At 34.2% G+C, this 13,031-nt stretch overlaps 1 protein-coding gene across 1 annotated transcript; it reads left to right on the forward strand.

Annotated features, from left to right (window-relative positions):
* The first annotated feature begins 1,427 nt into the window (after positions 1-1,427).
* Positions 1,428-5,131, forward strand: LOC107623133 ((+)-neomenthol dehydrogenase). Its single transcript, XM_016325292.3, has 5 exons — positions 1,428-1,519; positions 2,294-2,549; positions 2,973-3,029; positions 3,270-3,458; positions 4,526-5,131. Exons 1-5 carry the CDS (start codon positions 1,500-1,502, stop codon positions 4,901-4,903), a joined length of 900 nt encoding a protein of 299 aa, XP_016180778.1. The 5' UTR covers positions 1,428-1,499; the 3' UTR covers positions 4,904-5,131.
* The last annotated feature ends 7,900 nt before the right edge of the window (positions 5,132-13,031 follow it).

Here is a 13,031-nt window from a genome sequence, read left to right on the forward strand (position 1 = left end):
TGTGGGGAGTGAATGAAGAAAGGAAATTCTTCCTTCCATGGCATCTGAAGGAGTTTTACAAAAGAAAGCCAAGAAAAAATTCAAACTTGTCACGATATTCACTTACCCAAAAGAGCAAAGAACCAAAAACATTACAAAAAATCAAAACTTGTGTTGAAGGTGTGAGTGAAAAAAAGGAACTAAAATTATGGAAAATGAAAATTACTTGTTGAAAACGACAGCGAGGGAATCGAAGTTGATTGGGTCTTCAAGGTAGGACTTGAGTTGTGCGGCTCTGACGGCGGTGGCGAACCTGACAACAGGTGCCCTGGTCATGCCATCACAGAGGACGACGGAGGAGGCGCCGCCGGAGACATATGGCCTTGCAACCCCTGTTTGTGTTTGCAACCAAACAGCCCTCGATGGTGGCCATTGGCACCGTGTGCTCCACCCCCATCGAGCAATAATGGACCCGCAACACCCACTGGAATCTGAACAAACCCTATCGGCACCTCGCCGGACACCATCTGCTGTACGAGCTCCTCGTCGTCGGAAGAGAGAGGAGGAATCTGAGGCGGAACGTGAAGTGGAAGCTGAGGTTTCTGCGATGGCGGAGCAAGAGAAATAGCGGCGATGACGGAGCAGTCAATTATTCTGGCAGGGCAGGGGCCGGGGTTTCTTGTGTCGTCTTTAATGATTTCTTCTTCTTCTTCATCGGAGGAAGGTTGAGAGGAAGCTGCAATAATGGGTTGGACAAGGCCAATGCCGAAGAATCCAAGGAGGTAGATGAGGGAGAAGAAGTGGAGGTCAGTAACGAAATGGCGTCGTTTTCGTCTCCGGAGACTTATATGTCGTGTTTCGAAAAGCTCACTGCCACGTGGGCTCCGTAACAGCCATGTCAGCGCCACCTCTGCCAGGTCAGATTTTTTCGTCCAGTCCAACTGCCTGAATTGAACGGAAAGATTGAAATGTCCACGTTTTTTGGAGGTGAGGGACTTGAATGTATTTTCCCTTCCTTGAGGACGAAAATGTCTGCAAAAAAAAGTCAGAAATCTATTTGTCCTTTACTCTTATTATTAATATAAATCTTTATGTTTTAATTTTATTTTATAAAAAAATTTAATTAAATTATCTATTCAAACTAACCTTAGACAATATCCATATTTGATTCCCAACGTTGCGTGTATATATATATATATATATACACTTACACAAATACCACTAATAATTAAACGCACGCATAGACATATATGTCCCTATAATGACGTGTAAATATGTTGATATCATACAAATAATGACTCTCTCCTAAAAATATCCAATTATTGTGTACGGTGCATATATATTTTATTTCGTATATATCTATCATAATATAATTTTTAAATAGAGACAAGATAAAAAAGATGAGCAGCTTCGCTATAAAAGGATGCCAACAATTAGCTGATAAAAACAAACCAAAGTTATTTTTCTTAGAATTGCTTCTGTAACAAATTAAAGCTTTTAATACGCTGGGCATCATTAACATGGGAGAAGAAGCAAAAAGGTAGAGAGAAACGATAGTCTCATGAAATTATATATATTTAAAAAGAAAACATTAAATTATGAAATTGTATGTTTTTAATCATTATTATATTGTGGATTTTAATCTTCTTATGCTAGTCTTAAAACTTACTTCTAAAGAAATTTAAAAATCCAAAGGAAAAAGAAATTAGTATATGAAATTTTTTGATACGAATGCTGTGTTTTATGATATCATCATCAGTAGAAATAAATGCTTAATTTGAATTCTATAGATATCAAACAGATTCCTTATATAATAATATGTAATTTAATAATTTTATAAAACTAGTTTATATTTATAGTATTGAATATCCCTCAATTAAAAGTGTGATATAATAAATTGAACCTAAAAATGGGGGGAACTTACCTAGGAAAATACATCGCTTAATTTGCCTGTTAACACTTTATTTTTGTGAACACTTGGGAAAAAAAAGGGAAGAAAAAGAAAAAGAAAAAGAAAAAAGAAAAGAAAAGAAAAGAAACATTTGCTCAAAATCGAAGCTAAACAATGTGTAATCGGGCTCAAATATATATTATAGCTTCTTAATTAGTAGTAAATTCTAAATGTAAGATTGATAAATATAATAATTATCTTGATCCCATAACTATAAATTTCTAATCCAACAGAATGAAAGAATAAAGTCTTTAATTTAATTACCCAGAGACTTCTATATTTTTACGAGACTTTTATCCACTTAGCTTGCAATGGATAAAAAAATCTCAATTAGTAATAACTAACATATGTTTGCTTTATTAGGTATGCGGTAGTGACAGGAGCAAACAAAGGAATTGGGTTTGGGATATGCAAGAAATTGGCATCAACTGGTGGCGTTGTGGTGGTGCTTACAGCAAGAGATGAGAAGAGGGGTTTGGAAGCCATTGAAAGATTGAACAAAGAGTTTGGCCTCTCTCATGACGCTTTGCTTTTTCATCAACTTGATGTCACTGACCCTCTTAGCGTTGCTTCTTTGGCAGCTTTTGTTAAGACAAGATTTGGAAAACTTGATATATTGGTAAGCTGTTTATTTGTACTTAATATTTGTTATTACACATTATTTTATTTGATGTATCGTAGTACTTTTATATTTAACTGAATTTTGACGCACATTTCCTTTAATAAGCACAAAAAGTATAGGAGGATAGTTTCATTTATATTTTATTTTTGACGTTTTACTATTTCATTTTAATTTTTGAGGATATAGAGTATATTTTTTCTAAATAAAAATATGTACTAAAAAGGCACTGATCTGATAAATATTATTTTCAAATAATGTTAATACTTAATATCTGTTACACATTATTATAAATTCAACGCCAATTGAATATAATTTCTAAGGACGAATTAATTAAAGTCATGTATTGGATTGATATTTGATACTGTTTATTACCAAAGAATTATTAGAATATACATGTTCGACACAATAATATTGGTGCAGGTGAATAACGCAGGTGTTCCTGGGGGAGTAGTAAATGGAGAGAACGTCCTTAGAAGGGTAAATTCCCTCATTCTCATTAAAAATAATTAACTAAACTGTCTAATACTATAAAATTATTCAATTATGCACATAAAAAATAATAACTAAATCAATTATTTATATAAAAAATATATGAAATAAGACATAAATATATAATAATTAATTTATTAGTGTAAAATTATTTTGAGCTTTTAAGATAATATCTTATATTATCACTAAATAGATGGCATCATAACCTTAACTAATTTGTTGGTGTAGAAAAGGGGTGAATTAACGGGTTGGACCGATTGGAATATCATAGTTAGACAAAATTATGAGCTAGCTAAGGAATGTGTTGAAACCAACTTCTTTGGAGCTGAAAGAGTAACCGAAGCTCTTCTTACTTTGCTTCAGCTATCCACTTCACCAAGGATTGTCAATGTTTCCTCCGCAATGGGGGTATTGAAGGTAATATATTTAATTTGTATATATGTGTGTATTTTCTACAATTAAAAACTATATCATGCATTTTACAAATGCATTTTTTTTTCTATTTTTTGTTTAGATATTATTTTCATTCAAAAATACTATGTACACGTTAAAAATTAATCATCATATATTTTTTTATAAATACATGTGTTATTTAATATGTATTTTATATTTTAATATATATATTTTATACTATGGGTTTGTTTGGGTGAGCTTTAAAAAAAAAGATCTTTTTTTGAGTTATCTTTTTTTAAAAGATCTTATAGAGAAGTAAAAGTAATTTTATGTTTGGATATCTCATCTAAAAAGGTCTTTTTATCTATCAATTATGTTTGGGTATAACAATATAAAAGTACTTTTTTGTTTATTTATTATATGAAAAACATCTTTTTTTTAAGAAAAAAAGATCTTTTTTTGTAAATTATAGCTTCTCAAAAAAGATCTTTTTTTGATTTTACTAGTGCTTTTACTTTTACTACTAGAAATTTGCCAAACACGTTAAAAAATAAAAAAAGATCTTTTTTCAATGAAAAAAGATCTTTTTTTAACAAAATAATGGCGCCCAAACATGCACTATAACTAATTTGGTGATTAATTTTTTTATATATAATTGATTATATTTTGCTAGGGTTTCAAATTTCTATCCTAGTTTGAGAAAAAATGAAAAATTCTTATATTTTTATATAATCATTTATATTTAATTTTTTAGATAATTAGATTACATGGTGACGAAACTCTTTTCATATATACACTTTTTTATTTTTAATATTGGATTAATAATGGTATTTTTCTAAATTGTGATCTACTGTGATATTTTTTTAAAATGTGGGATGATTTAATTTACGGAGTACAAATCGGACCGTCCGATTTTTAGAACAGGTACTCGAACAGTCCAATTTGTGTACCCAAATTTTTAAAATTGACAGATACCTCCCATAATTTTAAAAAATTCCAAAAATTATCACGTTAAGGTATAACACCATCCTACTTCCATATCCAAATTTTTTAGCGTTTATATATATATATAAACAATTATTTTATTTCAGCATATACCAAATGAATGGGCTAGAGGATTGTTTGAGGACATTGATAACCTCACAAACCAAAAACTTGGCGATGTTCTGAGAGAGTTCCTTAAGGATTACAAACAAGGTTCATTGGAATCCAAGAACTGGCCAATAGTGGTTTCAGGCTACACAATGTCAAAGGCTGCTTTGAATGCATACACGAGAATGCTTGCTAAGAAATTCCCTAATTTTAGAGTAAATTGTGTGTGCCCTGGATTTGTGAAGACCGATTTGAATGAGAATACTGGATTTATGAGCATTGATGAAGGTGCTGAATCTCCTGTAAGGCTTGCATTGTTGCCTGATGATTCTCCTTCTGGTCAATTTTATTCAGTGGATGAAATCATTCCCTTTTGATGCGTGTATAACAGGGTATAAGAGTGATGGTATAGTCTTTTATCTGTGTGCTTCATAAGGATTCTTCTAATTCAAAATTTACTCAATATATAATGGATAGTTGTTTATAGTAATTAAGGACAATACAATATATGTGAGTGAAATTTTAAATTATGAGAATTTCTAGACATAATAAGAAGAAATTATAATTTCTCATATGTAAATATAGCTGCAGGCTTCTTTGTCCCATTTCATCTATGTGCATTCGTTGTTGTCCTATGGTTTTTTTTTTTTTTTATTTAAATAAAAATTTATACTTGTTAATTTAAATAATGCTAGTATAAAAAATTATGATTTTGTGTATTATATATTAATTACATACAGAAGCAGTTCAATTTCGTAAGGTGAGTATATTAAATTAAAGAACAATATCATTTTATAATTAGTGTCAGTAAAATTATAAATGTATTTTTGATATGATAATTTGATATCGTATTCACTATAATATTTTTTGTCTATTGCAACATATATTTAAAATAACACTTTAAAAATGTTGTCTAAAATATATATAGACAAGACTTTATACAAGTGACAAAAAAAATAGAACTTAACAACGTATTTTAATCAACACACTATAAGTGATGCCTTTGAATTAAAAGACACTTATTAAGTGTTGCTCCATCAAATATACAAAAGCAACTATTATAAAGCTAATATCTTACTTTTTATAAGAATTGTCTTTTAATTTATTTTAAACTTTATTTTTTAAGTGTTGTCTAAAATTTTTAATGTCTTTTTTAAAAAATAAATCTTATCTTTAATACACATTTTAACTTTGATTTTCAGTTTCTATCAATTTTAAAATAAAACAAATCCAACTTAATAAAAAAAAACAATAAAACACAAAGTTAAGATTAAAAGAGAAGGACCATAAAAAGAGAATTAGGGTTCTCTATTGCGCGGAAAAAAAAAGAAGAAAGAAGGAAAAAAAAATGCACAGTAAGGGGAGAGAGACAGAGAGTGACGAAGAGAAGAAAAGAAAGGGAAAATTGCTATCAAAGGAGGAAGAAGAGAAAGAAGGAGAAGAAGACGACAGAGAAAGAGGTTGCCACTACCACTTTCTTCACCTCCAGTACCATCTCTGCCTTGCGCTGCTGTTGTTGTTTCTACCTTGTGCTGCCAAATCTGCCACTGCTGTAATCCATCTTCTCTGCTTGTCGTCGTCGTGTTTCTCATTGCTTGAGCTCGCGCCTTGTTTTGCTCTGCTCTGTCGTATTTTTCTGTTCACGCCGTTCTGAAACTTCTGCTCTGTTCCGCATTATAAAACCTTTGATCTGCTCCGCCGTGGTGTCGTGCTCTATCCTCTCAAGCAAATCGACAACTCTCCGCTGTTTACCTCTTTCTCTCAAGCCTCTCGCCTTAGCCTCGGTCCTCAGGCATCTCTTTCCTCCATCGTCGTCGTTGAAGGCTTGTAGATTGATTTTACATACTACTTGATTAATTTAGTTGAATTATTGAATTAACAACAATTAATCACAATTTAGCAATGTGACCCTAAAGAGTATAGCTTTCCCGGTAGCATTTGGTGTGAGAAAAGGGATAGCATAGTTTGGTTGTCCCAATTCCACTCTTAAAAGGTGTTGAGTTAAGAAATTAATTAATTGATGATGACAAACATTTGATTAGTGGGCTAATCACCCAATTAGTTTTGATTATTTTTTATAAGTGATGCAGGCCAAAAACAAGTGGTACAGCAGCCCAACATCAAACAAAGGATATCTAAAAATGGGCTAAATGGTAAGTGAAAATAAAAAACAAGCCCAAATCATTCATCTCAAGCTAAATTCTTCAAAGAAGCAAAGGCAAGGCACCAACGGGCTGAACTTGAGTAGAACCCGATCCAAGCCCGAATTGAATCTCAATTCCCTCTCACTTGCTTTCACCAAATCAACGTTTCTTTCTTCTCTGTCTCAGTCAAATCAGAAACTCAGAAAAGTAAGAAAGAGAGAAAGAGCTTCTTCCCTAAAGCAAGTCACTAAAGAAGCAAGAGAGAGAGAGATTAAGCTTGAAACACAGAAGTCTAATCAGAAAATCCAAACCAAATCAAGCTTAGGTTAAAGGTAACCCATTTCCTCTTGCATGCTTCATATCTTCTTCTCTTCTTCCCAACAATCTGCACGTCCGAAAATGGCATACATGGGAAAGTTGTTTTCTGCCTCAATCTGCTGTATATCCACGGTCTTAAACAAGACTTGGGGACCAAGTTATTTTTCAAGGGCTAAGATTAAGTTGACCATTGGAAGATGTCTATGGTTGTTGTTTTATGGCTTTCGGTCAAGATGAAAAAGTCAGAAGCAAAGTTTCTAATCTAAGGTTTAAGGAGAAAAAGTGAATATGTGGGTTGGTGAAGCTCAAGGCTCAAGATGTTGACCTTGGAAGAAGAACCCAGCAACATGCAAGGAGATAAAAGAGGTTTGCTGTTCATTCAGAAACCAAGAAGAGAAAACCAGTGAATAGATGTTTTGTTCTGAGAGAGCTCTTTGAAGAAGTTTAACTAACTGGACAGTGTAACCTAATCAAAGGTGCATTCTGCTAGTATGAAGAACTGAATCAGAGGCTTGCCAATCTGGTTTTGCACATAGCAAAGAGACTGCTGATGAAGTCAATCTCCTTCATGTTTTACAGATTGTGATGTACTTTTCAATGTTTATCTTTCTGTAATTTCTTGTGAGAAAAGGCATATTGAGAGAGCTCAAGTAAAAGCCATGAGTGAAAAAGGCTGAGTGATACACTTGAGAGAAAAGCCTAGAGTTATTTTCAGATTTCTTTAGGTATGTCTGTGTCTTGTATCTTGTACCTGTGAGGTATCCCTTTCTTAGTTGGGTCAGCACTAAGAGTGAAGAGTTAGGTATTAGCATAGCCAATGTCAAGTTAGGTTAGAACTTGAATGTGAAATTGGTGTATGTAATACTTTTAACTATAGTGGAAATTCCTCCATAGTTATGGAGGAGACTGGACGTAGGTTGCATAGCACAAGGCAACCGAACCAGGATACATGCTGGTGTTAGCTATTCTCTTCTCTGCTATGTTCTGTTTTCTGATATTCATGAGATAAAAATAAATTGTTTCATAAATTTTCGCTGCTCAGATCAAACAGAATCAGAATCTTAAGATTGATTAAAAAGGGTTAACTTCAGTAATTAAAAGGAAGGCATAGATTCAACCCCCATTCTCTAAGCCTACCACAACCTTCAATTGGTATCAAGAGCTGAGGTCTCAAGAATCAAGCTTAACCGCTTGGAGCAAATATCCAATGGCGAACAACCTGGGCACAACCACAGTTGCCTACACCCTTACTGAAAGCCAGTCAAACAACCGGCCACCTTTCTTCAACGGGAAGAACTATTCCTACTGGAAAGAAAGGATAAGGATTTTCATCCAATCCATTGACTACAACCTATGGAAGATTGTTGTGAGCGGTCCCAAGATCCCAACAAAAACAAGTGCTGATGGAGTGGTGACTCCAAAAGAAGAAGCTGAATGGAATGAAGATGATAAGAAGAAGATAGAGCTGAATGCTAAAGCAATCAACCTTCTTCACTGTGCTATCAGTTTTGAAGAGTACGGGAAGGTGTCTAGATGCAAGACAGCCAAAAAAATCTGGGAAAAACTCCAGGTTACACACGAAGGCACTAAACAAGTTAAAGAAACGAGGATTGATATGCTGCGAAAAGAATACGAGATGTTCAACATGAAGGATAGAGATAGCATTGATGAAATGTTTGAGAGATTCTCAATCATAATCAACAACCTTGATGCTCTGGGTACAAACTATGCAGAACAAACCTTGGTGAGAAAACTCCTTAGAAGCCTCACAAATGAGTGGGAAACTACTGCCACTGTCCTAACCGAAAGCAACAACCTAAGCCCAATAACCTATGATGAGCTGAGAGGAAAACTCCTTGCCTATGAAACCACACACACAAACCTAAATTCAAAGAAAAAGGGAATAGCCTTTAAGTCAAAAGTTGAACCCAAAGAGAGTGAGTCCAGCGATGATATTTCAGATGATGAGCTTTTGTTTTTTGCTAGAAGATTTAGAAGGATGATGAAGAACAATGGCAAGTACAAGGGTTCAAGCTCAAAGGAATACAAGATGGACTTGAGCAAAGTGACGTGTCATCATTGCAAGGAGACTGGACACTTCAAACTAAACTGTCCCAAGCTCAAGAAGGATGATAAAGGCAAGAAAGAAAGGAGAAGAGTACTCATGGCAGCCTGGGAAGATCTTGAGAACGACTCAAATGAAGAAGAAGAATCTGAAGGAGAAAATAAAGACTGCTTCATGGCTAGAAACAACAATCTTGATGAGGTAAATTTCTATGACTTAACCATAGATGACTTGCATGCTATTATTGATGATCTCACTGCAAATACATCAAAGTTGCTAGATAAATATAATAAGTGCAGATCTGAAAGAGATGTGTTCAAAGATGAAAATGATTTTTTAAAAGAAAAAGTGAAGGAAACTGAATGTGCTTCGGATATTATTGAAGAAAACAGATTTCTAAAATCTGAACTTGAAAAATTAAAAGGAAAGCACATTATGGATCCTTCCCAAGAGCTAATGGCTGAAAATGAAAAACTAAAAGATAGGATTAAGAGGCTGAACGGTGACTTAGCAAAATTTGCTCAAAGTTCAAGTAACTTAGACAAATTACTTGCAAACCAAAGACCACTTTTTGAAAAATATGGTTTGGGCTACATAGCCAAGGAAGATGCAGTTTTCAATGATTCCTCTATAAAATTTGTGGCTTCTTCATCAAATGCTAAATCCACACCAATCAAATCTGGTATTGGATATGTTCCAACTCTTGAAGAAAAAGTTGATGAAGTATACACAAGTGAAATTGAACTTTCATCAAGAACCGAACCTAGCTCAAACAGGCCAGGTTCGGGATACATTTCGAAAAGTAAGGTTGCTTTCAAAAAACTACCATTTTACAACAAAATCTCCTATTCAAAAGGTACAAAAGTCAATCAAAATTCTGGTGAAAATGTTTTTGCAAAGAGGAACAATTTTAACAAAAAATCAGTTTGTCAAGAGAAACGCATCTCTTCCAAAAACCAGAAAATTTCAGTCATTCAATCATTTCCAGCATGGTAGCACATCAAAATTTCAGCAACATGCATATGAAAATCACTGTTTTAATTGCAAAAAATTTGGCCACTCATATGGACAATGTTTAATTGAAAAGAGAGTTGTGGGAAACCAAATTTATAATGTTGTTTGTGATTTCAATGCACTTGGGCAACCAAGATGGATTAACTTCAAAGGATCCAAATTAGTTTGGATACCTAAGGCTACTTGAAACTCTTCATGCAGATTTACCTAGCATCCAAAAACAAAAAGGACATGTGGTACATGGATAGTGGGTGCTCAAGGCACATGACTGGAAGGTCAACTTACTTCATCAAACTAAACAAGTATGATGAAGGTTTTGTGACTTTTGGAGATGATGGTAAAGGTAAAATCATTGCTGTTGGAAAAGTAGGTAATGAACAATCTACTTTCATTGATGATGTATTTTTGGTATGTGGTCTAAAGCACAATCTTTTGAGTATAAGTCAGTTGTGTGATTTGGGATATTTAATGACTTTTAAAAGACTTGAATGCTGTGTTGTTAATGAGAAAACAAATAAAGTGCTTTTTGTTGCCAAGCGTGTTAATAATGTGTATGGACTTACTCTTGATGAACTAAAGGATCAAAATGTAGCCTGTTTTCATTCTAAAGAATCTGAAAAGTGGTTATGGCACAAAATATTGGGCCATCCAAGTATGTTTCAAATAAACAAACTTGTAAAGAAAGAATTAGTAAGAGGTCTTCCTTTGATAAAGTTTGACAAAGACATCACTTGTGATGCTTGCCAAATGGGAAAACAAACAAAAAGTTCTTTCAAACCAAAAGAAGACATCTCTACTAAAAGACCACTTGAGTTGCTACACATTGATTTATTTGGTCCAACAAGAACTCAAAGCCTAGGTGGTAAACATTATGGTTTAGTGATTGTGGATGACTATACTAGGTTTGGTTGGGTTTTATTTCTTGCACACAAAAATGAAGCCTTTTCGGCATTTGAGCCTTTTTGCAAGAAAATTCAAAATGAAAAGGATTTAAAATCTCTTCTATAAGAAGTGATCATGAAACTGAATTTGAAAACAACCTTTTTGAATCCTTTTGTGAGGAATATGGAATATCTCACAACTTCTCTTGTCCAAGAACACCACAACAAAATGGTGTGGTGGAAAGAAGAAATAGAAGCATACAAGAGATGACAAGAGCTATGCTTTGTGAAAGTAATGTTCCAAAATTCCTTTGGGCTGAAGCGGTTAACACGGCTTGCCACATTTTGAATAGAACAATCATAAGGAAATTTTTGAAGAAAACCCCTTATGAACTTTGGAAAGGTTACCCACCAAACTTGGATTACTTGCACATCTTTGGATGCAAATGTTTTGTTTTAAATAACAAGGACAATTTGGGTAAATTTGATCCAAAGGCGTATGAGTGTTTGTTTGTAGGATATTTCACAACTAGTAAAGCATATAGAGTTTATCATCAAGATGCTAGGATTATTGAGGAGTCCATACATGTTACTTTTTGTGATACTAACTTGGTGCAAAGTATGTTGGAAGACTGTGATGCAGAAAATCAAGCTCAAAAGCACGGTGAAGATGTGCATACTCAAGAAAATGGAAATTCTGGACAAGCTGAACCAGAAACTGTCGTTGCTGAAAATTCAAGAGACAATTCCATTTTGTCTCATGAATCTGAAGGAGATCCTGAAGCATGAAGCTCCCAAAATCCCTTGGTATCTGAATCTGCCTCTAAGTCCATCAGACCTCATGAATGGAGGTTCTTGAAGAATTATCCAGAGGAATTTGTTATTGGGGACGTCTCTCATGGAGTGCAAACTCGGTCTTCCACAAGAAAGGCAAATGAAGGAACAAACATTATCCTTCTCTCTCAAATGGAGCCTCAAAATGTCAAGGAAGCCCTTAGTGACCCCTCTTGGGTAAAAGCAATGGAAGATGAGCTCAAAGAGTTTGAGAAGAACCAAGTATGGACTTTGGTTCCTAGGCCAAGTGGGAAGAAAGTTACCGGTACCAAGTGGATCTTTCGAAACAAGCTAGGTGAAGATGGTAGCATTGCAAGAAACAAGGCAAGGCTAGTGGCACAAGGATATGACCAAGAAGAAGGAATAGACTTTGATGAATCCTTTGCCCCTGTTGCTCGAATGGAAGCCATAAGACTTCTCTTAGCTTATGCTGCGTTTTGTGGTTTTAAATTATACCAAATGGATGTGAAATGTGCATTTTTGAATGGGGTGATAGATAGAGAGGTGTATGTGGAACAGCCACCCGGTTTTGAAAATAAAGAGCATTCAAACCATGTTTTTAAATTATCAAAAGCTCTCTATGGTTTGAGACAAGCTCCTAGAGCTTGGTATGAGAGACTTAGCTCTTTTCTTTTGAAAAATGGTTTTCAAAGAGGCACCACAGACACAACTCTATTTATCAAGAATTCTAATGATTCTTTTATTCTAGTCCAAATATATGTTGATGACATTATTTTTGGATCAGCAAATGAATCCCTTTGTTCTGAATTTGGAAAACTCATGACAAGTGAATTTGACATGAGTATCATGGGTGAACTTAATTTTTCCTTGGGCTGCAAATAAAACAAACTGAAAATGGAATTTTCATTCATCAAGAGAAGTATGCCAAGGAATTAGTTAAGAAATTTGGTATGGAAAATGCCAAACCCATGGGTACTCCCATGCACCCTAATTCTAAATTAGATAAGGGAGAAACTGAGAAAGATGTTGATGAGACTAGGTATAGAGGAATGATTAGTTCCCTAATGTACTTAACTTCCTCTAGACCCGATATTGTGCAAAGCGTTGGATTGTGTTCTAGGTTCCAATCCAAACCGAAAGAGTCACATCTTTCTGCAGTTAAGAGGATCATTAGATATGTTCATGGCACATCCAATTTTGGTCTTTGGTATCCTAGGATTGATGATTTTTCTGTAGTTGGTTATTGCGATGCAGATTTTGCTGGTGATAGAGTTGATAGAAAGAGTAC

The sequence above is a fragment of the Arachis ipaensis genome, chromosome B2 (genome assembly GCF_059453495.1).
Source record: "Arachis ipaensis isolate K30076 ecotype BB chromosome B2, ASM5945349v1, whole genome shotgun sequence".
In the NCBI taxonomy this organism is placed as follows: Eukaryota; Viridiplantae; Streptophyta; class Magnoliopsida; order Fabales; family Fabaceae; genus Arachis; species Arachis ipaensis.